This window comes from Hydra vulgaris, chromosome 10 (assembly GCF_038396675.1).
Source record: "Hydra vulgaris chromosome 10, alternate assembly HydraT2T_AEP".
Lineage (NCBI taxonomy): Eukaryota > Metazoa > Cnidaria > Hydrozoa > Anthoathecata > Hydridae > Hydra > Hydra vulgaris.
This window is the reverse complement of record NC_088929.1, coordinates 33382501-33406848: the sequence shown is the minus strand read 5'-3', so window position 1 is coordinate 33406848 and position 24348 is coordinate 33382501. Positions and strand designations below refer to the sequence as shown.

General features: G+C 25.9%; 2 protein-coding genes and 1 long non-coding RNA gene across 3 annotated transcripts; 1 reads left to right on the top strand and 2 right to left on the bottom strand.

Moving 5' to 3' along the window:
• Positions 1–106: 106 nt before the first annotated feature.
• LOC136085922 (uncharacterized) lies at positions 107–3467 on the top strand. The gene is made up of 3 exons (XR_010641262.1): positions 107–1511; positions 1788–1884; positions 3274–3467. It is a non-coding gene; the product is annotated as an uncharacterized LOC136085922 (long non-coding RNA).
• A 1986-nt stretch (positions 3468–5453) lies between these two features.
• On the bottom strand, positions 5454–17575 carry LOC124816493 (protein unc-93 homolog A). Its single transcript, XM_065807861.1, is given in 6 exon segments — positions 5454–5767; positions 12485–12752; positions 15751–16085; positions 16894–17082; positions 17159–17298; positions 17301–17575. Coding segments are annotated over 6 exon segments (1434 nt in total). The 5' UTR covers positions 17540–17575; the 3' UTR covers positions 5454–5504.
• A 1720-nt stretch (positions 17576–19295) lies between these two features.
• Positions 19296–23313, bottom strand: LOC136086281 (uncharacterized). Its single transcript, XM_065808573.1, has 3 exons — positions 23177–23313; positions 22562–22688; positions 19296–19487 (listed from the first exon to the last, which is right to left on the bottom strand). The coding sequence occupies exons 1-3, from the start codon at positions 23311–23313 to the stop codon at positions 19296–19298; spliced, it is 456 nt and encodes a 151-aa protein (XP_065664645.1).
• Positions 23314–24348: the final 1035 nt, after the last annotated feature.

Genomic DNA, 24348 nt, shown 5'->3' with positions numbered 1-24348 from the left:
CCACTTATTTATCAAAAATACGTATTATATAATATTTGATCAAAATCGGATACGATATCGTACCCGATTTTGATCAAATATCAACATACAACGGAAAAACAAAAATCTTTACTTTAAAGCGCATGCTTAAACTGAAATAGTGAAAGCAAAATTTAAATTAAAAAGTTTTCTCTTGAGAAATTTAGTAAAAAGTTTGTCTGGAATGAAAAAGAATAGTCAGGAATACATGAAAAGTTGTATGAAGAGATATCGTTCTGCTAAAGCAGTATCGCATATCTCCAATATAGTTACAGTACTTTTTTGTACTAAAAAAGTTACTAAAACTTTCATAAAAATATCATAAAAATATCATAAAAATATCATAAAAAATCATAAAACTTTCATAAAAATATCATAAAAATATTTATCACTACTTTTAAATTTATTTAGTTTTATGAAGTCCTAAATTAATATAATTCAAATATATTATAAATCCTATAATTTCGTACCTTGCTTGATTTATTATGTTGATTGTTATTTTATTAACATTTCTGTTATGCTATTACCTTTTTTTTGTACTGTTTTAAAAAATTTTGAAAAATAAATTAATATTTCGAGCCAACACTGACATTTCATTGTTGCTAAACGTTAAATTTTGTTATAAGGATTGCAGTTCTTCTATCTGTTTTTTGCTCTTTATTCAATAAGTATTTGATTTAAATTAAATATAATTATAATTTGATATTTTATTACAAGATATATGTTTTTATATATGAATATATATATGAATCTTTTTAGATTTTTTCATGTTATTTTAAAATTTTTTGTTCGCGCAATTCAAGTTATATATGTTTATAGTTTGCATATATGTTTATATTATGTTCAAAGTTAAAAAGTTTTTGATAAATATATGTATGTGGTAATATGTGTTATGTAACTGTTTTATAAATGTGTCATTAAAATAGTATAAAATGTATCTATTGTGTATATAAATATTATATGAGGTGTTTATATATGTTATATAAAGTTAAATAAATGTATTGTGTTTTATAGTTATTATATATGTTTATATTATGTTGTTTCCATGTTTTCAAGGTGTGCGACTTGGTAAACGTGTTGAGCAAGATTTTGCGTAAAGTTGTTATTCATGTTCCTAATGTTGTTACATTTGGCTTACCTTTATGTTGGTGTCTATTGTTAAAAATTATAAGTGGTTTTATTATTGAAACTCACTGCTTTTAATCATTCACTAAAAGCCACTCAAGAAAAATCATTTTGCCATATATACATTTTGTTTATATCTCAATTTGAATTTTTAGAACCATGAAGTACCAACATGATTTGTTTTCTAAAAGCTAACATGAAATAACAATATTTAAAAACTACTACTCTCTTATCATGATATCTTATCTCTATCAGATATATTGATTTTCGATTCATATTTGATGTTTTTCTTTGTATTTACTTATCAGTTACATTTTTTCATTTCAGATTTATCATATGATGGATTTATGCGATATAAAAGAACAAATGTATGTAAATTTTTATGAATTTTTTCTAGGCTTTTCTAAATGTGTTTCTTATTCACATTTTATTTTACAAGCAAAGTCTGCAAGCAAATTTGAGCTGAAAATTTTTTTTAGCTTTTAAGGAGAATTGGCGTTCTTCTTTGTTTTATTTAATTTGTTTAAATATAAATAAAAATTCTAAAATATAAATGTTTGTTTGTTCTTGGTTTTTTACTTATTTGTTTTCAGATTCTTATAAACTAGGCAACTCAGCTAAGCAAGTTTTGTTCTATTTTTTAGTGCTATTGGAAAGAGCTGAAAGTTATTTTTTAGAGTGATTGAAAAGAACTGAAGTGTTTTTTAGTTACTTCACACGGTGTAAGTGATACTGGTTTGAGTAAGTTTACTATTTTGTTTTATTTTATATTGGATTTATTTTATATTTGATATATATTATATTAGATATATATTTTGTGTATTTAACATGGAAAACTGACTGTAATTTGTTGACACGAAAGTTTATAAACTTAAATCTGCCTATATTTCAGTATATTTATATATATATATATATATATATATATATATATATATATATATATATATATATATATATATATATATATATATATATATATATAATTACTTTAGAGTAAAATATATTGACTGACATTGCTTCAATATTTTATACAAGTTTGTGCATTATTATTATTTTTGTTCATTAAGGTAAAAATAATTTTGTGCATTGTAGATTCTTTGTTAAATTAAAAATAATTGGTGTAAATAAATATTGTTCAATATTTTTGATAAACGACTTATGTATATAAACATATAAAAAGATATGGATTTCAATAAATCTTAAGTTTGAATAAAGTCTTTGATTAGAAAAGATCACAATTTGTAAGATTCTTTTATGTTCATTTATTCAAATGTAACAATAGTAAGATTACTAGTAATATGTTTTATGATAACAGTGAAATTGAAATAGATAGTATTAGGCTCAACAAAGTTATTAATGTAAAATGCTATAAGGCAACTTGAAAATAGCTGTCAAATGAAAAAAATAGATCTAGGCAGGATGAAATTAATCGTTGTTGAAATGTAAGAAATGTAACTCGGCATGCAGAAGGCTTACTTGACAGAATTCAGTGTCAAGCAGTGTTAATGTCTGTTAATTTGATTTTACTTTAGATGCTTCAGAACAAAGTAAAGTATGAGTTTAACTATTTATAGTAACAATTAACACTTTTAAATCTAAATAATTTTTTTTTTTTTTATAATAAAATCTTTTTAGTCCAAGTATTCAAGTTAATAAAATATCTTATTAAGTTGTAGTGTTATTTGCCAGTGTTACTATAGTAACAATGTATACATTGTGTTGTCTAGCCTTTTTATAATCTTTTTTAATTATTCTGTAGACAGAATATATGAACCTGTCATTTCGAAAAGGACATAAGTCCAAAACTTTTAGCAGTTAGTTTATAAGTTTGAATTAAAAATTTCTGTATGATTTATGTTTTTTTTATAAAAAACAAAAAATACATAAGTTATATACGTTCTTTATTTATCTACTTCTATGTTTAATTTCTTTAGCAAACTAGACATTATTTTAATAAAAATCATATTTTTGTTGATTTTGAAAAGTTTTAGTAAATGGACTTGTGTCCTTTTTGAAATGACAGGTTCATATATTTTCTGTTATTATTATCCTAATTCTACTAACAATAAAATGCAAATAGTACTTTTGTAATTAAAAATTGTAATTTTTTTTTTTCATGTCTTTTTTTAGGTATTTGCAGGCTTTACTTGACTTTCCTTTTCTGGTACCTGTGTTGTGACAGATTTTAAAAAGAACTCAACTGATGTTAATGCGGTCTTTATGTCGTTACCTATAAGCAATGACATTGCTGATACGGAGTCAAAGTTACAATATTTATAGATAAATTTGTATTTAATTTTTTAGATAATATATCAAGTTATTAATGTGTTTTTATTGGTATTAATTATTTAATAACTCATAACCCGTATTACGGGGTGCTTACTGCTAGTCATTATCATTATGTTATGAACTCATATTAGTTAATAAAATTGTATTGAATATTCTCTGGTTATCGTGTTTTATACGTGTTTTATACGTGTTTAAATGCAAGTTTGATACTCAGTTGGCGTCGTATAGTATACCTATCTTTATACGCATTATACATCTATTTTTAATGCGCGTTTGACACTATAAAATGGCTAACAAATATTCGTAAATAATGCGTATTCTGGAAAGTTTTAAATGCGCATGTAATACCAGGAAAATATCGTATTGAATATTCTTTGGTTATCGTGTTTTATACGTGTTTACAAGAGTTTCAAATGCGAGTTTGATACTCAGTAGGCGTCGTATTGTATACGTGCCTTTATACGCATCTAATGCGTATTTTTAATGCGTATTCGACACGATAAAATGGCTAACATACATACCATATCGATACGTATTTAAACGAGTTTCTAATGCGCATTTACAACTAAATTTGCCGACTGGGAGGTCTTAAAATTTTAAACGTATTATTCATTGATTTTAACCATCGCCATAATTTAGAGACACCTTTACCTCATGTAGATTATAGTTTTTGTTATCTCCAATTAACTCATGAAGCTTATTTTTTATTTCCTCAGTACAATCTGACAGTTGAAAACCACCACTAATACAAGGATCGATATAACCTGTTGATGTATAATTTAATGGATCAGGTGTCATATTAAAGTCTCACTTCTATGCACAAGTTCCGATACTTCTTTTACACTTTTTCCTTCGTTAATTACAACATAAATAATCAAATTTCTTTACTCAACATTAATTTCTAAGCATTGTCTTCCTGCGTTAATTCATTTAAAAAATTAAAGCGAAAACGGGCTTAAACTGTATATAAGGAAGTTAAACTAAATGAAGCAATAAAAGAAAAACTATTTATCATGATAAATAAAAACCACCAGATTAAATGCAAAAAATTGCCAGATTAAATGCAAATACCGGCAGTAAATGACCAAATGAATAGCATTACAATCAATAGTTTTATAATTGTAATTGTCTATATAAAAAGAAAATAAACGATGTATAAAAAATAATAGCATATTTTATCCATATATGGATACCTATTGCATCTATAGAGCAAACTTACTTGCTACATTTTGAATTTAATCTACTCAGTTTTCTTTAACTTTTTGAAATTAAAGCAAAAAATCTTTTTTTCCAAATTTGTTTTTTAACTATGAATGTTTATTTTCTATTCGATTTTTAATTTTGTTTCTTATTTACTAAATTTGTCAAACTTTACTAATTTGTTAAACTCTATATTTAGTTTTGTTTGTCATTGAAGTGGCAGTTAGATAAGCTATAAAAAATGTATTTGTTTTACACATTCTTTTAGATAAAACTTAAGTTTAACCGGGCATCTATCCGTTTTGATTATAACAATACCCTTAAGTATTAAAGTATTAAGTAATCAAAATTACCCATCATTTCTCTTTTTTCTTATGCTATTAGGTTTGTGTAAGATTCTTCTAAAAGATTCTTAATGAGTTTTGCACTCAGTGTTTGTACATACAACACTGATTTTTATATTCTTCTTATTTAAAAATATTTTTGCTAAGATTTTTAAAAATTGTTTTTTCCGGTGATCATTTCTGGTGATCATTTCCGGTGATTATTTTCGATGATGATTTTACTTTCGTAACAAGTTTTATAGATGTTACGTGCTTGGTAGTTTACTTCTTTGATAATTGTTTTCTTACCCAATCAGTAGTTCATTTCTCATTTTAATATATTTTTAATAAATATCTATATACTTTCTATTAGAGCTATAAAAATGTTTACCTTTTGTCGAAACTTTGTGGAAATTTTTTTCTTAAAACGCAGTTAATAGTTTTTAAGCGTTTAAATAAACTTCAAAACATTTTTATGGGAAGTAATAACAAATGAAATATATATTAACACAAAAAGAATTTTATTAGCTTGTAGTTTATATAGTTACTTTATCTCGTATCAATAAATCCTGCATTTTTTATTGTTTCTGACGTATAACTACCAATATGATTTTTTTCGTCTCTTATTATCCATTCAATAACACCGTAAAAAGTCACACCCAATATCAACATTCCAATTAGTATGTAAATTTTCACATTAATGCAAAAAGTGTTACCGTATGAAAACGCTATAACAAAACCAAATGCTTCCCACAAGAGATAATTTGAAAATGCAGCTTCTTGCTTGGTAGGAAATAGAACACCATAGAATGCTGAAATAAAAAAATGAACTTTAAAATACTTATTATTAAGAAAATCAACTACTTTTCTAACCAAAATCGAAGAGTTCAATACATAACAAATATTATACCTGTTAGGCTAGACAAAATATTTTTATAAACTTTTATTAAATTGTGTATAGTTTTAGTAAATAGGTGAGGTTTCTTTTATATAAAGTTGTCCCTGATAAAAATAAAGTTAAAAACAGGCCCGTAGCAACCGGGGGGTCAGGAGGGGCATTTGCCCCCCCCCTCCTAATAATTTTCAAATAAATAATTTTGATAAAAATTGACTGAAAAATGAGTGAAAAAAAAGGTCCTTAAAACTATTTCGGGGCCCCTTAATCCAGCACTGCTTCCCCCCGGCGTATTTCGAAACCCTATACAGGCTCAGAATAGGCAGAAAAATGAGCATCGCTGATTTTGAAAGAGAGGCAAGTGCAATTTTGTTGAAAAATATAATTAAAATCAAAATGAACAGATTTTTGAAATAAATTTCAAAGTAATGATATACTAAGTTTATCAATACAAGTCATGTGTTACTATCAACACAGGACATTCATTTTATTTTAGTACTCTTTAGAGTATTTAAAATGTATCAAAATCTATTTGTACAAGAGAATTTTCACTCGTAAAAATTTCAATAAAGTTTATCTTGGTGATAAAGAATTTATATATATTTAGTTTTAAGAAACGAAAAAAAAAAGATGTGTTGAAGTAAATTTGAAAAAATCTACAAATGTGTTTCTTTTAAAATATGCTCTTGGCCTTAAAGCATTCTCAAATACATAATTTATATAAGTATGTTGTACGAGACTAATAGTGAAGCACTTTTGCATACAAAGTTTATATGCAGTTTTACGTGACTACTGGTGAAGAACTTTATTTATAAACTGATTTACATGTTTATTATATAGAGTTAAAAATTTGTACTAATTGCAAAACTAGCTCACATGTTCCATGTCAATATATGAGCTCTGAGGAGATTTTGTTTTCATGCTTTGTTTCAACCATAGTTTGGAGGAGGCTGGTATATTTTTTTATTAAATAACTTTAATAAAACATCGTGTTAAACCATTAAAAACTTTTTTAAAATTTAAAAAAATTTAGCAGGCTGCATTAAGTTATAAAATATTTGAAAATTTAACAAAAGAAGTGATATTTATGCTTGTCTACAGAACAGTAATTTTTGTACAGTTACATATAAACACTGATATTAAAAGCAAGAAAAATTATTGAAGTCAAATAACTTAACCAAATAAAAGTGGATTATGGCATAAATAAAAGTGGATTATGGCAAATGATTGTGGCATTTTTTGTATTGTATTAATGAAAAAAAAAAAATTAAAAAATTAAACTAAGTGGTTAAAATCAAACGTTTTAATGAAAAAAGTTTAATAAAAAAAGAAAATAAAATTATCAAAAAAAAGAATAAAATAAGTTGTCATGCTATGATTATTTTTGCTATTATAAAATGTGTTTTGTATGTATAAACTGAAATATTTCACTTGCATTTGCATCTGTGCAATTTCTAAATGTGTTTCTCATCAAATATAATGTCCGTGTTCTATAAAGCATGCTCGATACAAAGTTTATATGCAATTGCACCAGACTACTGGTAAAGTACTTAAAATATGCAAAGCATAAATTTTAAGCTGAGGCAGAGGTTGTTCTAAGCTCGTTACTGCATCTTTATACCAACTTGTTAATTATAAATAGTTTAACATTTAAAATTTTGGAAAAAGAAAATTTTTACAGATGTTTTGCCAAACTAGCTTACATGTTCCATATAAATCTACGAATCTGGAGTACATTTTATTTAAGGTTTTTTTTCTAATTTTTTTAGAGCAGACATATTTTCTTTTTCTTCTGGAGTATATAATGTAAAATAAATTATTATAAATATATAAAATTTATCAAAGTTTGCTGCTTTTTTTAATACTATTAACCATCAGTTGCTATTAAAGGATACACATTTTATATTAATTATAGAATACAATAGCAAGTATTTTGTTCAGGTTAAAAGCTATATATCAACAAACATGTATTGAGTTTTGAAATTGAAATAAACAACAATATGAACTTGCATGTTTGCAATCTTTCTTATTTTTACCTTTTTACACTTAGTTTTTCATAAAGGTGTGGTAAGTTGAGAGTTATTGCTTTTGGTAATCAGTTTACTATATCAAAACACACTTGTAGACATCAGGTTATAGATTTTTTCTAATAGCTTATTATGTTACAATGCTTTTTGATCTTTTATTACTATACATTGCCAAAGGATATCTAAATTTGCTCTTGCTTACAATTGCTTTTAATTTAAGAGTGTTGCAAATCATCTGGGCTAGCTATAACAACCAATAAGCAATATTCTCAAACTTTTTTAGTGTAGTATAAAGTTTATATATGGAAGTAATAAGTGTAAAGTTCTAAAAAGAAATTAGGCTATTTTTTCAAAATACTTTTCTTGCTAAATGATAGGATAAATGGGAACTTGATTTGAAAAAAAATTATACCAAGTTAATAATAGTCTATTGATAGTAGTAGGTAAATTTTAAAACTGTTTTAGAAAATCTATCGTATGAGAATCACAGCATTGTCAAGTTTTACCATCTGGTTTATAGTTTGTTACAATGGTTGTCTTTTTTATATCTTAGAATTAGAAAAACAAACTAATTTTTTTAAATCTTTATTTTTAAGAAAAATTCTGAAAATCACGGATGTTTTGAGTTGTGAGGGTTTGTATAAGTATTTTTACTATATTGCACAAAATTGGATAGAAAAAGCATAATTTTTTTTGCCATTATTATTTGGTTTCTTATGAAATTACTCGAATTCACTTTTATTTTTCAAAACATTTTTTGACATTAGTTTTGACTCAAACATACGCGCAAAAGCCTCTCTTTCAAAATCAGCGAATCAGATCGCGCATATCCCTGCCTACTCTGAGTCTGTATAGGGCTCCAAAATATGCTTCCCCCGCCCCTAAAATAATTTTTGTTCCTACGGGCCTAAAAAACACTTTTTTGTACAATAGCTTAGCTATGTTTTTTAATAGTTTTATTCACTTATATATTTTAAATATATTTGTAAAGTACACTTATTTCCTAATGCATAGAAATTATATATCTATCTATCTGTATATATATATATATATATATGTATATATATATATATATATATATATATATATATATATATATATATATATATATATATATATATATATATATATATATATATATATATATATATATATATATATATATATATATATATATATATATATATATAGGGTAATTTCGGCAGGGAGATAATTTCGGCACCCCTTCAAAATGCACCTAAAAATATTTATTTATTGGAATATTAAAAATATAGTTGGGTATTGTAGCAAGATAAAAATTTTTCTAAAAATATTAGTTTAAACTTTTATTTTTACATTACAGGTACGTTAATTTATGATTATTAGCTTTTTCTTAACATTTTTACCTTTTTGAAAATGTTGGATAAATGATTTTTCTCGGAAATTTTTACCAAGAGTTGTTATTTATTTTATTCAAAAATATAAGCTGAATAAAATGTAAGCAACAATAAGATGAAACTCAGATTATGTTACAAGATATAAAAGTTTCTTCAAGGACTGCTCTCAGGAGATAATTTCGGCTGATAAATATATATAAATATGTGTATATATACATATATATATATATATATATATATATATATATATATATATATATATATATATATATATATATATATATATATATATATATATATATAAATTATTTTACAGCATCATATAATCGGTTCAAAACGTGTAAAATATGGTAATTGGTCAAATGAATCGTTAAAACTAGAAGTAAATGCAGTTTTAGTTGATGGTTGCTCAAAATATTTTGCTGCTAAACAATATAAAATACCAAGGCAAACACTACATGACGAAATAAAACAAGCGTCTGTTGATAATTGTGTTAAAAAGTTGAGTGCAGGACACCCAACAACACTCTCAGCTTTTCAAGAAAAAGAGCTTGTAGAAGTTCTTGTGACCATGTCACAGAGATTATTTGGTCTGTCTCCAAAAGATGTGAAACAAATGGTATTCCAGTTTCGTCAAGAAAATGGGATTATTCACAAGTTTATTTGTGCAACTAAGTCAGCAGGAAAAGAATGGTTTAGGGATTTTTTGAAATATCATAATAAACTCTCCATAAAAGTTGCTGAATCAACATCATTGCATCGAGCCATTGGTTTTAATCGAACAAAGGTTAATTGTTTTTATGATGAACTAGAAAAAATGATATTTAATGCTAATGGAATGCAGATTATTCCACCATCAAACTTATTCATCGTAGACGAATCTTGATTGTCTATATGCCATAGTTTGTTAGTTTGTTGCCAATCAGCAAGCGGATTTTTGTGTCCCTCCAATGTTGATTTATCTACGTATTCGAGTGAGACCTGAATTTTTAGATAAAGCTCCAGTTGGTTCTATTTCTGGTGGCAGTAAAAATGAGTGATTAACAACTGATTTATTTGAAAAATGGTTTGATCATTTTTTACTAGCATTCCAACCACAGTCAATAAGCCAACCAGTTCTTCTAATTTTAGATGGACATTCAAGTCAAAAAAAAATGTTATTGTTATAATAAAAGCTCGCGAGACAAATGTTATTATATTATCACTTCCGTCCCATTGCACGCACAAACTGCAACCACTAGATGTTTCATTTTTTAAAAGCCTCAAACTATTCTATGATCAAGAAGTTGGTACTTGGCTTCGTCACCATCCAGGTCGTCCTGTAACTGAGTTAAAGATTAGTGTATTATTTGGAATAGCTTATGGGAAAGCTAGAACTGTTCAAAATTGTCAGTCAGGGTTTAAAAAATGTGGGTTATATCCATTTGATAGAAATGTGTTTACTGAAGAAGACTTTACTGCAGCTAAGGCTACTTATCACTTGTATGTTGTATCAAAAACTTCAAAACCAAATATTACCTCTGAAATACACCCTACTCTCGACAATGGGTTAAACTCTAAATGCTAAAGATTTTGATCATATTGATTTTGTCACAGTGTTATTGCTTCTCAAAAAGGTAAATCATTTTTAAAGGTGTATTATTTTTACCATCTTTCACCATTTATTTTAAACGCAAATGTAATTTTTTTTAAATCAAGCAAAATAATAATTTTTCAGTTGTTTTATTAACCTAAAAAAAATTTCTTAAAAAAATAGTTCAAATTTCTTTAAAATATTTTAACTATTTTTTTATAATTTACATGTCGAATTTTATTCACCTTCTTTAGTTTATTTTCATTCACCTTCTTAAATATTTTTACTTAGAATCTGCTTCACCAAACTCATCATTTACACTTCAGAAGTCATTAGAATTAAACACCTCTGATGAAACCTCACAACCTTATGGTGTTACATTTGGATCACTAGCTGGAGTTGACGTAATAAATACAAAACGAACAGGTATAAAAAGGAGGTTAAATCATGCTGAAAAATTACTGGATCACCATAAATCTCAGCAAGAAGGACTTTAACTTTGAAATTTAAGAACAGGCAAAAGTGCCTTAAAAAAAAAAAATCTACATATATATAAAAAATATATCTACAAAAGGCATGTTTGAATAACCTTGATGCTAAAGGTGCGATTAATAAACAACTTTGTGCAATGTGTCAATACAGTTATGGTAATCCTGTCAACCCGTATTCAAAGGATAATTGGGATAAATTCCATAAATGCTGTAGATGGTGGCATGAAACATGTGCTGCTATATGTGGTGTTTATGCTAAAAAAGTATTTTCTTGTGATGATTGTATGAAACACTGATTCTTTAAAAAAAGTTATATGTCATATATTGATAAACTGTTTTTTAACTTTCTTATATAAATCTCTTTTTATAAAGTTTTCTTTGAATTTTGTATTTTATTTTTTTATGTTTAACAATTGAAGTTATTTAAAGTATTATTTTATTAACTTCATACGAGCTTATAAGCGTGAATTCTTATTTAAACAGAATTTAGAAATAATCATTGAAATCATAGAAATTAGAATTCATTTCATTTACAATTTTACTTTGGAAGCACTATTTTCTAAAAAGGTTTCTATTTTGGCTGATATATTCATACTTTACTAAAATAGGTGGTTCAAAAATTATTAATCTTTGCGATTGCAACGCCTTTAATTGAATGCCAATTAGGTGTAACAAATTCCATTCAAGAGACAATTACTATATACAATGCAGATTTATAGCTGTTTATAATATTTTAATTATATTAAGGCGTTTTCAACGAACATCCTAATTTTCTTTAGTATGCCGAATTTACCGTATCATACTGCCGAAAATACCATACTAGGTCGCTAATTTCGTCATTTTTGAGTATTTTGTAAAACAAATTTTACATAAAACTTTGTAAGTTTGAAACAATTTTTTAACTATTATTTAATAGATATATCTCCAGGGCATCGATATGCATGATTTTTCAACGTTATTAAAGCAACCATTGTCTATAAACAACAAAATAGCTTAATACGCCGAAATTACCCTACTTTACCCTATATATATATATATATATATATATATATATATATATATATATATATATATATATATATATATATATATATATATATATATATATATATATATATATATATATATATATATATATATATATATATATATATATATATAAATTACCGTTTACTTGAGTTTGCCAAACCGCATCAGCAAATCCCCATATTCCTGCACAAATGTAAAAAATATGTTCAGTGTTTTCTGAGACTTCCCATATTAGAAGCATAGCCAACAAACCAAAATTAACTAATGCAGCTATCAAAATAACAATAAATCTGCCAATCTTTTTTACAATTTTACTGAGAGCTAATGAAAATATGGCATCCGTTGCACCAAAGCATATCATAATTAATCCAACTTTTTCTATACCCAATCCACATGTAACAAACGCCTTTTTAAAAAAATATAAGATTTGAATAATGTAAAAGATATTTAAGCCAGAAAGTAAAAATGTATAAAATCAACTTTCAACTACTCTGAGATACATCAGATCTGTAATAGAGATACATCAAATCTGTAATGCATTTAAATAATAAATATAAAATTTAAATAATAAATAAAAAATTGACACGTAAGATTTTTAAGATGCATGAAATACGTCAATAAAGAAAAAAAAAACCTATGGAAATTGTTTTAACATTCTCTTTTTTTTTTGTTTTCAAAATTGACTCTTGCCGACAAGGGTATATCTATTTTAAATTTCGTATGTATTCTGCGAATCTTAACTTTTTTAAATAATTTTTTTGTCTAAAATAAATTTTTTTTTATTCTCCTTATAAAATATAAAAAAGCTTTTACGGCTGCACGGTAGGTAAACTCTCATTTTTGATAAAACTCAACAATTTTTTATGAGTGCAAATAATTAATTGTAATGGATGTAAATAATTACGTATAACATATATGCACTTATGGGTGCTAATATTTAACTTTGGGCTTCGATTCAGAAAGTGAAAAACATACAACTTTTTCTCTTGATTAGATTGAAATACATAGAGTGTATTTAAATTAGAAAAATATAATAGAAATCAATATATTAAAGTTAAGAATCCTTGTTTGCTTTCTTTAACTTTTTTTGTTTGGAGAACTTTTATTTCTTTATTTACTGATTTTTATGAAATTTTTTTGAAACATTTTTTTGGTTAAAAATTGAAAAAATACAAACTTTTGTAATATATTATAAAGTTTGCTCCATCAAGCAAAAAAAAAAAAAAAAAAAGAAGAGCGTACAAGATACAGAAATAATTTATAATAATGAAAGGAGAAAAAAAATATTTCCTTATCCACTTTTAGTGTTGTTTTGATAATTAAAAAAAAAAAAAATTGATTTGAAAGTACAAAAATTGAATGTCTAAAAACAATTTTCAACTTTACCTTACTCCTTTGGATTAACCTAATCCAGTAGCAAGTACCTTTTAGTAATCATGTTCCCAAACTAATTACAATTTTGTTACTATACTAGTAACAAAATTGTAATTAGTTTGGGAACATGATTATTAAAAGTTTCATGCATATTGATGTGGCCATTTGTTTTACTTTGCTAACTTTTCCGCTCTTCTAAAACCCAGTGATTAAAAATTACTCTACCCAGCTAAAATGATTTATTCAAATTTTAGTACAGGCTATTTTTTCAAAGCAGTTGCTCTGTACATTAACTGTTTTATAAAATGTTCAATACCGTAAAATCTCTTAAGTTCGAATATTCATTTCTCCGTCATAAATGAACGTTTTTCAATTATTTTTTCTGAATTATACATAAAACTATATCATTAGCTTATATTGTAAAAATAAAATTAAATAAAAAATACCATTCGATATTTTATTTCAAATGAGAATACCTATTTTGACTTAAGTCTCAAAGTCATCTTCTAAGTTCGGTCACTACATACATTTCTATGAGTATTACAAATTGAATAAACCAATAACACACCGCAATACCACAAAATTTAGATTGGAATATCACGTTTTTTTAAATTAACTTGATACAAAAAATTTATTTCAAACCAAATATCAAAATTTATTTTTAGCAAACAAATTTATTGAGATGACTCTTAGTTATAGAGGAGAGCAGGGTGTGGGGTGGGGGCGGGGCGGGAGAAGTTTGACGCGAGAGAAGTGGGACATCCCAAAATATGCAATTAGGAAAGGTACTTAATCAATGTTATCTAATCAAACAATGAGATTTTTTTTACTCTATTCAGCCGACATCGTTTTACCTCCCTGCGGGTGATAACATTGTGGTAGTCTATAATGTCACGCAATTTTTGACAGTTTTGGACCTCTCCTTACCCCAAAAAAACTATTATTTGTATGCTAAAAATGTTTAAATTATTTTATTTAGCAGCTTCATGATATCGCCGTAGAGTCGTGGGTGGTAACCTTTATATTTTGAACCTTTATATTTTGATAAGCGGTTGGTGAGGTTGAGGTTCGACATACGTCAGAAGAACAACTTTTTGTATTTAAATGTTTTATTTAAGAGGTGTTTTTATGTTTTAAATATTATTGTGGTTTAATTATATTTTTATTTTTAAAGTTTCACAAAATAATAAATATAAATGCGTGCATAAATAGACTGATGTAGCCGTAGTCGCAGTGTAGTTACATACATTGACTGATTTAAATAGGTATGGGGTAAATAGAGTGTACATATGTTATACTTTGGACTCCTATTGTTCAATATAAAGTTGTATAAATTAACAGTGACTAAACGGAAAAATAACACCCTAATTCATTTTTGATAAATATATTGTTTAAATAACTTCTTCAGCAATAAGTTAGTGTCACAATGTAGATTATGTTCACATAATAATATTCAATTCTAACTATTATTGTTGTTTAATAACTATTGTATTAATATTTTCATTTAATAATTACATTATTTTTAATTACTTTTTCATCGATGATATATCGGCAATATTGTTGACTTATAAAGTCGCAGACGTAGCAGACTCTTTTTTTGCACTAAACTGAACACCCCCCTTCCCCTGTAACAAATTGCGACAAAACCCCTAACCTCTCCCCCATCCCCATTCATCAGTTTATTCAACACTTTGCTTATTTTAGATTTCTAAAGAATGCATAATTTCAAAACTTTTGTTTTACAAAGAATATTTGATCAGCAGATTTCAACATTATTAACATTATTAAACATTATGTTTTATGCTTCTTATGCACAAAGTGATAAAAAAATATTATTAGAGAAAAAAAGTTTCTAAAAATCAAAACACGCATGTATTTTTTGTTTTTTAATTTTAAATGATCAAAGTTACATCGGGACCGAACGATTTTACGGTATATAAATTAATATCAATATTTAAAATAATGAAAGTAAAGTCTTTTTGAGGTTTAAAAATTCTTTTGTGTCATTATATAATATTGTAATAGTTTACCTTAGTGAAGTCTCCAAAAACAAATCCCTGCTCAAGTCCACTAAAAATTGTCACTGGTATCAATAACATCATCTTAGGGTTTTTTAAAAGTTTCATTGTGCTGATAAATAAGTCGCATGCACCTCGTTTTTTATTGTCTCGAATAATTTTAATTTTATCCAAGAAAATGAACACAAAAAATACTGCTAAGACGCCGAAACCCAAATATATGCTCATTAGCAGTGTTACCGTTGATTTGGTTGTTTCCTGGTGTGCAGATAAAACATCAGTAGAAGGGCAAAAGTTTTTACCACATACCTCTCCAATATTAGCTCCAGTAGAATTAAACTTACCACCTAAAAAAAAAGTTTGAAAAAACAAACAAAAAAAAACGGGTTCGAACTTATAAGATTTATCTGAATTTTGCTCTAATGCTCATAATTATACCTTCTATTGAAATATTGTAATATCATTAAAATTTGTAATAAAATGTTTATTAAAGAACACAGTTGTGCTATTTTACTTGGTTACTTTTTATAGCTTAGATCACAGTTGAATTATTTTACATGGTTAATTTTTGTAGGTTAGAAATCCATATTAGGATCTATGAAACAAGTTGTAAATACATACAGTACTGTTTATGGATACCAAAGGTAAGCTGGATTTGTAACTCACATATAATATTTTGTTATTTTCCAATCCAAAACTGTTGTGATTTTCAATTCAAAAGTTCTTACATATATTCTATGTAAATAAAAAACATTTCAAACGTCTTGCAAAAGTGTTTAATAAAAATTACAACCGTATTTGTAGTATTGAAAAAAATTGAATCTATTTGAAATCTTCTTTTTTACCACATAAAAAATCAGTCATCAATTGTTTTGGAAAGTTAGAATTGACTTAATAAAAAAAATAAAATTGTTCTATTGTAGTGGACCATCTCTACTATTTAACGGACCCGTGAAGGACTTGACCCGTGTATATACATATGCGAGTCAGTTACCAAGATTTTTCAAATACTGAAACATATTTAACTTTAAATAAATAAATAAAAATCTTAAATAAAAATTGACTTTTAAGTTTAATTATTAGGCTGCACACAAAAAAAATAATAAATAAAAAAATAACACCCGAATAAACTTTAATGTACTTAATCTACATTACCAGACGGTTTTAAAACTAAAGAAGATATAAGATTTCCCCAAATTTGTCCACTCTGAAATACTAAAAAAAATATTCCAAAAAATTTGTTGACCATGTTATCTTCTGAAAAATTCATCGATTTTCCATATATCATTCCCGAAGAAGTCAAGTAAGAGCATTTTGCGGACCATAAAGGAGCCCCAGAAAATCCTAAATGCAAAAAAGGTTTTTGTAAAACAAAATTTACAACACAGCATTGAAAAAGTAAATTTTTGAGAAAACTTACCTAATAATAATGACGCAGGAACGACTGTCCAATACGTTGGATAAAACATTGAAAGTGTGAATGGAATGTAACCAATCATTGAAAATGCTACAGTGTATTTGCATCCAATTTTTTTAATAACTAATGGAGGTACAAACATTTTTAATAACTAATGGAGGTACATGACATCATAAGCGCAGCATAGATTGCAACCAATGAGGCAAATCCAAGATTTTCATCTTTGTGAATGCTGCTCTGCAAATTCTGCAAAGCTTGGAAAGCTGTAAATAAAAAAGTAAATCCCAAACTAACGACAAGAAGATTTTTATATGTTTTTACACGTAACTTTGATAACTCTTTAGGATCTTTTATGATTTCGGGATCAAATTCTGATTCGATCATTTTTTATGCAACTTCTAGCAGTAAACAATAATTGTTAATTATTAAAAGCAATTATTGAAATGAAATATAAAAAAGTAAAGGTTTATTGTTAAAAGTAAAAATTTAAATAAACTAAATAAATATTAAAAAACATAAAAAAAGTTATAATAAAAACACTATATATAAAAATTCTATCAAAATAATTTTAAAAAAAGTTACAAATATAAATTCTAGTATCGTAGACCCTTTTTTTGAAAAAAATATTTTTAAAAATTTTATTACAAAAAAAATTTCTCTCTGCTTTGATAAATCTGAAACAGTAATACTACGAATAAGTTTTGATTTAAAAAAATTTATTATAAGAACTCATAAAAAATTTATTAATAAAATAAGTATTAAAAAGTAATTAAAACATCCCATTATTATATTTACATTATAATTATCATTATACATTTTTTATAAATTTTAGTTTTCCTTTTTTTTTTTTGTTTTGTTGAAAATTAACTTTTTTTAATGTTGTTGGTTATAATAAACTTTTAATAAGTTTCAACACACTTTATATTCTTGAATAAAACTGAATTATTTTATTATTATTATTTTTTTAATTATAAACTGACGATATTGCAATATATATTGGGATTACTGATTCAAAAGTTTGTGTTGTTTTATTGTTCCAGACATTTATTTTATGTAAAGATGTTATTCATATCATACAAGTTAACAACCAATAATGCAATAGCTTTTAATTAATATATTAACTGTTTTAGTTAATAAATATTTACTCCAACTATATATTATATACAGGATTTTTAAACATTGCATAAAACAGAGTGCAAAGGTTACACTTTGGACAAAGAGATAAATTTATTTTAGAAAAATTAAATACAAAACCTGTTTAATTTGTAAGCGAGTAATTTTATTTTCCAAAGTAAAGTATTATTCTATGAAAGTTTTCTCATGTTCTATTCATTTCTTTGAAAGTTTTCTCACACTTTTTATTTTTCTAGTTTTAAAGTTTTGTCACTATGTTAAAAAATTTCAAAACTCAAAGTGTAAAAATAAATAAATAATACATTAAAAAGATATAAATAAAAAGTAAACTATAACTTTTTTATCGTGACGAATTTTCCATTTTACTTTATGCTTTAGTTAAACTTGACTGCGATTAAGACTTTGCATTATTGTTATATTTATATTATTTAAGAGATCGTATTTCTATTTTCGATAATATAATCAAAACACATAATTTGGCGCATTTGTTACTAAAGTTAATACCTCGCGTCATCACTAATGTTTACGTTGTCATTTTTGTAGTAAGCTTTTTATATTCGTGACTTTATTCGAACATTTCGAGATAATATCAACCGTTATAAAGATTTCGAAGTGTCTTTTATATTACAGATTTACGGTTGTGGTAAACTAATTAAAACTTTTTTATTTTTAATGCTATTATTTTTTTAAATGTGACTGAAGTTTAAAGGACTCGCAAAAAGTACATTTATTAAAGAGAGTACTTTTAGATCTACCATTTAATATTACCAAAAAGATGAGGCTTAAGAAATTGTTTATTACTTTATGAACTATCATTATACCAATATAATTTTATAGATTACAAAGTAGAGTAAACTGGGGTAAGAGTAAACGAAAAAAAAATGTGAACGGTTTAGCAATTTTGTATCTTTTGCATTTATTAAAAGCTAAAAAAAAATTCTTTAAAATTTGTGAGGCACCGTTTTGTGGAGATTTTTGTGCTCTATCAAACATTTCTAGTACCATCTCAGCCTGCTTCATCATCTTCTCCCGAGCCTGCTTCATCATCCTCAACTGAGCCTGTTTCATCACCTTTATGCAAGTCTGTTTTATCATCCTCAACCGAGCCTGCTTCATCATCCTCAACTGAGCCTGTTTCATCACCTTTATGCAAGTCTGTTTTATCATCCTCAACCGAGCCTGCTTCATCATCCTCATCCTAGCCTACATCATCATCTAACATCAATCAGCATTAAAGTCCAACAATTCGTCGACTTCAAAATTTAACAACAACACCAGTGACGCCTGCTCAAACGTATAAAATGTTGCAACACTTGACAGAAAGACTCGAAGGCAATTTGTAAAATGTTTTACAGCGCCACCATATTGACACGCAAAAAAAACTCAAAAGAGTCATTATTCCGAGAGTTGAAGGCCAGTGTCTAAGTACATCTGGAGTGCTCGAGAAACTAAAGCAAGACGATGAGGCCAAATAGTCAAAGCAATTAAAGAAACTCAAAATTCACATTAGTGAAGCTTCAGATGAAACTCAGCAAGTGCAGCGTTCAAAAAAACCGAGACAAGACAAAGACATCAAGAGGTGCAAAAAGTGTCGCAGAGTTTGGGATAAAGCATTGGCAACTCAAAACAAAATGTGGTACCAATGTGAAGCTTTTATTTGCAATTCTTGGGTTTGTCGATCGTTTTTACCCAAAAAATACAGAATTGTTGAAGATTGTTTTTTTTCTTCATAAAAATCGATTTTTTAAAGATTTTTAAAATATTTTTTCTTAATTTTTACATATTTATACAATGTAAAAAATTCTCCTTAAAACAAAAAGAAAAAATATTTTTTCTTTAAAAAAATATTTGAATTTGAAACTAAACCGTTTACTTTTACCCCAGTTTACTCTATATGTTTTACAAGTAATTTTGTAAATATATAAATTATATCCTTAATTCATAGTGCAAAACAGGATAGATTGAAATATAGGATATAATGAAATAGTTAAAAGATTATATTTATTCTTTTGTTGATTATTTAATAAACATTTTGCAAATATTTTACGATCATTTTGTATTGAACCATTTTCTGAATAAGATGATATAAACTTTATATTATAAAATAGTAATTAAAAATAAATAACTTTTTTATTTAATAAACTGTTACTTTTTGACCAAGTAATACTTGTTTTTATTTTTTTGTTTCTTTTTTTTTGAAAAATGGCCAAAAAACTCTTGAAAATAAACTTAAAATTTTTTTATAACTTATTCCGCCTGTTTTCATCATAAATAGCTAATTAAATTTGTTTTTGAGGTGTAAGGTTGTTAAATAATGAATTAAAAACTAAATACGGGATCGTCCACTTATGGACGCAACCCTAAATTTATTTAAAAAACATAACTAGGAGATAAGGTCTTTTACGCGGCGATTTTCATTAAATTTAATTCACTATTTTGATTTTTTATTTAACTTAAGACTCAGCAAGGGAAAACTTTTGATATTTTTTGTCTTGTTTATGATCTGATCTAAAAATAAATAATACTAATATAAAAAGAGAAACTTTAATAAACTTTCTAGGTGTGGTCTTGGATGGAAATTTGTCGTGGAAGCATATATAAACATACAAACACTTAAATAATTTATATAATAACTCTATATAAACACTTTAGAGAGAAAGCTCTCAAGAAATATTTCATTAATATATAAAGCAAAACCTTTCCTAAAATATCCTGTCCTTGAAAAGTTTATATTTTTCATTAATACACAGTCACCAAAGCTATGGTAACATGGCCTTGGCAAGCCCAAACTATACTAAGCTTAAAAAACTCTACAGTAAACAAAAACATGACTGTAAAATTGTCTTAAAAGTAAGTAAAAAAGTGTCTTGTGAACTTCTCTTATGCAAACTTGGAGCACTGAATGTATACAAAAATAACGAACACCTTGTTTTTCAGTTTATATACAAAATAAAACATGGACAATCTCGACCAATACTTCAACCTTATTTCAAATAAGTTACAAATGCCTTACTAGATTCTCATATAACAACTTTGTTATTCCATTTCTTAATAGATTTAAGTTAAATTCATACTCAGTCCAACACCGCGGACCTTATATGTAGAAATTTTCCCCCCAGAAAATGTGTGGCGGGGGGAGGGGGTGGGGAATTGTTTTCCCACCATTTTCTGTGGGAAAAAATCTTTTCCTTTGTTACTATTAAATGAAATAGACTTGAAATGTTCAAATCTGAATCAAAGTGTTTTCAATTTTCAACGGACTTTTCTTTTTCTTTTTTAGTAGAAAATATAAATTAGCCCTTCTAAATTTTTTTTTCAAAAAGAATTTATATATCAGCAGTTATATCAACTATGAAATGTGGTTTTACATATTAAGAGTTTATTTTCAAAACGCGGTAAGTATTTTCAAAAAAACGAAGAAATTGTGTGGTTTATTTTTAGTTTATAAGGACCTAAAAGACATTGTGTCCGAATATATGCTAAGCGAAGTATAACCCTATATTTTTCTACTTCTAAAAAAGATTTATTTTCAAAACACGGTATGGAAGTTTTAATTTATTTTCAAAGTCAGGTATTTAACTGTGATCAATCCATGCAAATGTACATTACTTCTGCGCAAGCGCGAACCTTGCAAAGTTGCGTTAATGAAATGGCGGACTGCGATTGACAAGATTAATGCGTTATCTATCTCTTATTTCACATAGAAAAAAAAGATAAAATGCTTGAAACGAGAAAAAAAGAAAAGCGTTTCTTCATTCTAGTGTTTGTTTATACTTTCATACTTTGTTAGTTTAACTGAACTGATTATGGAATGATGATGGAAAATATATTATAAAGACAACTTATATTAATGAGTTTAAATATACTTGTTATCTGTTTTTGAATTTCTTAATTAAGCTCCAGCTTCTCTCTAACTGTTGACTAATGATTAATAGAGTAAATTTCACATCATATTAAATTTACAAAATTAAGACCATGTTTCAACAGTAAGCAAACTAATCAAGTGATGACAAAGGCAACTAAAAAAAAGAAGAACATAATTATGTTTGAAATTATAAAGAAGTGTAAAACCATTTAAATTTAAAACTGTTATTAATTGTTACTATACATAGTAAAATGCATTCTTTGCTTTGTTCTAAATTGTCTAAAGTAAAATCAAATCAATAGACATTAACACTGCTTGACACTGAATTCTGGCAAGTAAGTTTTCTGCTCGCTGAGCAGCATTTCAACAACGATTAATTTCATCTTGCCTAGATCTATCTCTTTTACTTGATAACAACTATTTTCAAGTTGCCTATTAGCATTTACATTAATAACTTCTTTGAGCCTAATATTATCCATTTCAATTTCACTATTATCATTAAACATGTTACCAGTAATATTACTATTGTTACAACTGAATAATAAAAAAATGTAAAAGAATCTTACAAATTATAATCTTTTCTAATCAAAGACTATATTTAAACTTAAGATTTATTGAAATCCATATCTTTTTATTTTTATATACATAAGTCATTTATCAAAAATATTAAACAATATTTATTTACATCAATTTTTTTTTAATATAACAAAGAATCTAGACTACGATGCACAAAATTATTTAAGTAAGTGATCAACAAATTACTGACTGTAATTTGTTGATCACTTTCGTGTCAACAAATACATAAAATATATATCTAATATAAAATAAATCCAATATAAAGTTAAAAAAAATAGTTTATTCAAATATTATTATTCAAATTAGTACCATTTATACTGTGTGAAGTGACTTAAAAACATTTCAGTTCTTTCCAATTGCACTAAAAAGTAAAACAAAACTTGCTTAGCTAAGTAGGGTTCGACAATTTCGGTACAAAATAGTTACTTTTAGTTACCGGTAACTACTGGTAATATTTTTCTATTTGTTTCAAAGTGTCTAATTTATCTGAACCAATCATGTCATCACTACCATATATTGGTGATAAAACAAAAGTAAATCCCTTAGATTCTGTATAGAGAAAGGCCCACCTTTCATATAACATCTTGACAATTATTCCTGAATCTAAATCATGTATTTTCAAAATGACAGGAGTCTTTTAAAATAATTGTAAATGTATGCTAAATCATAATTATCACTTTCATATTTTCCAATTATATTACTTGGGAATTCAAGTATGGTTAATAAGCTTTTGACTTTTTTCCAAAACTCACAATCAGAAACAATTTTTATAAACGATTTTATTTTTTTCTGATTCTTTAATATTTGACATAATGTGATCCTCAATTAGAGTTCAATAATAAATTTAGCATTCATTAATTTTGATAAAAAATTATAAAGAGTATACCAACGAGTGTCAACAGGAATCACTAAGGTATTTTAAATTTTATACTGTTTTTTTAATTCATGGAAAACTTACATTCAATAATATTCCATGCACTTCTCATTGAACTTGTGCTATCAGTTATAATTAAAACACATTTATCACTTCCCAATAATAAGTGATAATTTTATTTATTTAAACACATAACCAACACTTAAACACTTTTGTTGTTATATAAAACTTATTTAGCTCTAAAAGACTTAATATTTTATTTAAACTTTTATGTAAAATTTTAATATTTACTTTAAAACTAAATTTATAAAAATGTTAAATTGCTGAGCATTTTGAGGTGCTGCAAACTAAACTTCAATTTAAAGCACCTTGAAATCTTAAGCAATTTAAGATTTTTTTTATACATTCAGTTGTTAAGTAAAAATATAATGATCTTACATCAAAAATACTTTAAACTAAAACACTTTTAATATAAATCATTTATATTAAATGCTTATAATAAAACATTTATAATAAATGTAATAAAGATATAAAATATAAAAACATTTGATTTAAGAACATCTACTTAAATAGATATTTAATATTTTAAAGTACTTGCGTTGATCCGAGTGGAAGTGACCGGTAACTAGATTTAAGTTGTTTTTTTTTTTTCTTGTTTTTTTTTTATTATTATTTCAGTTTACAAAGTCAGTCGTTATACAATAAAATAAACTATTAAAATACTTTTACAAATATATAAATATA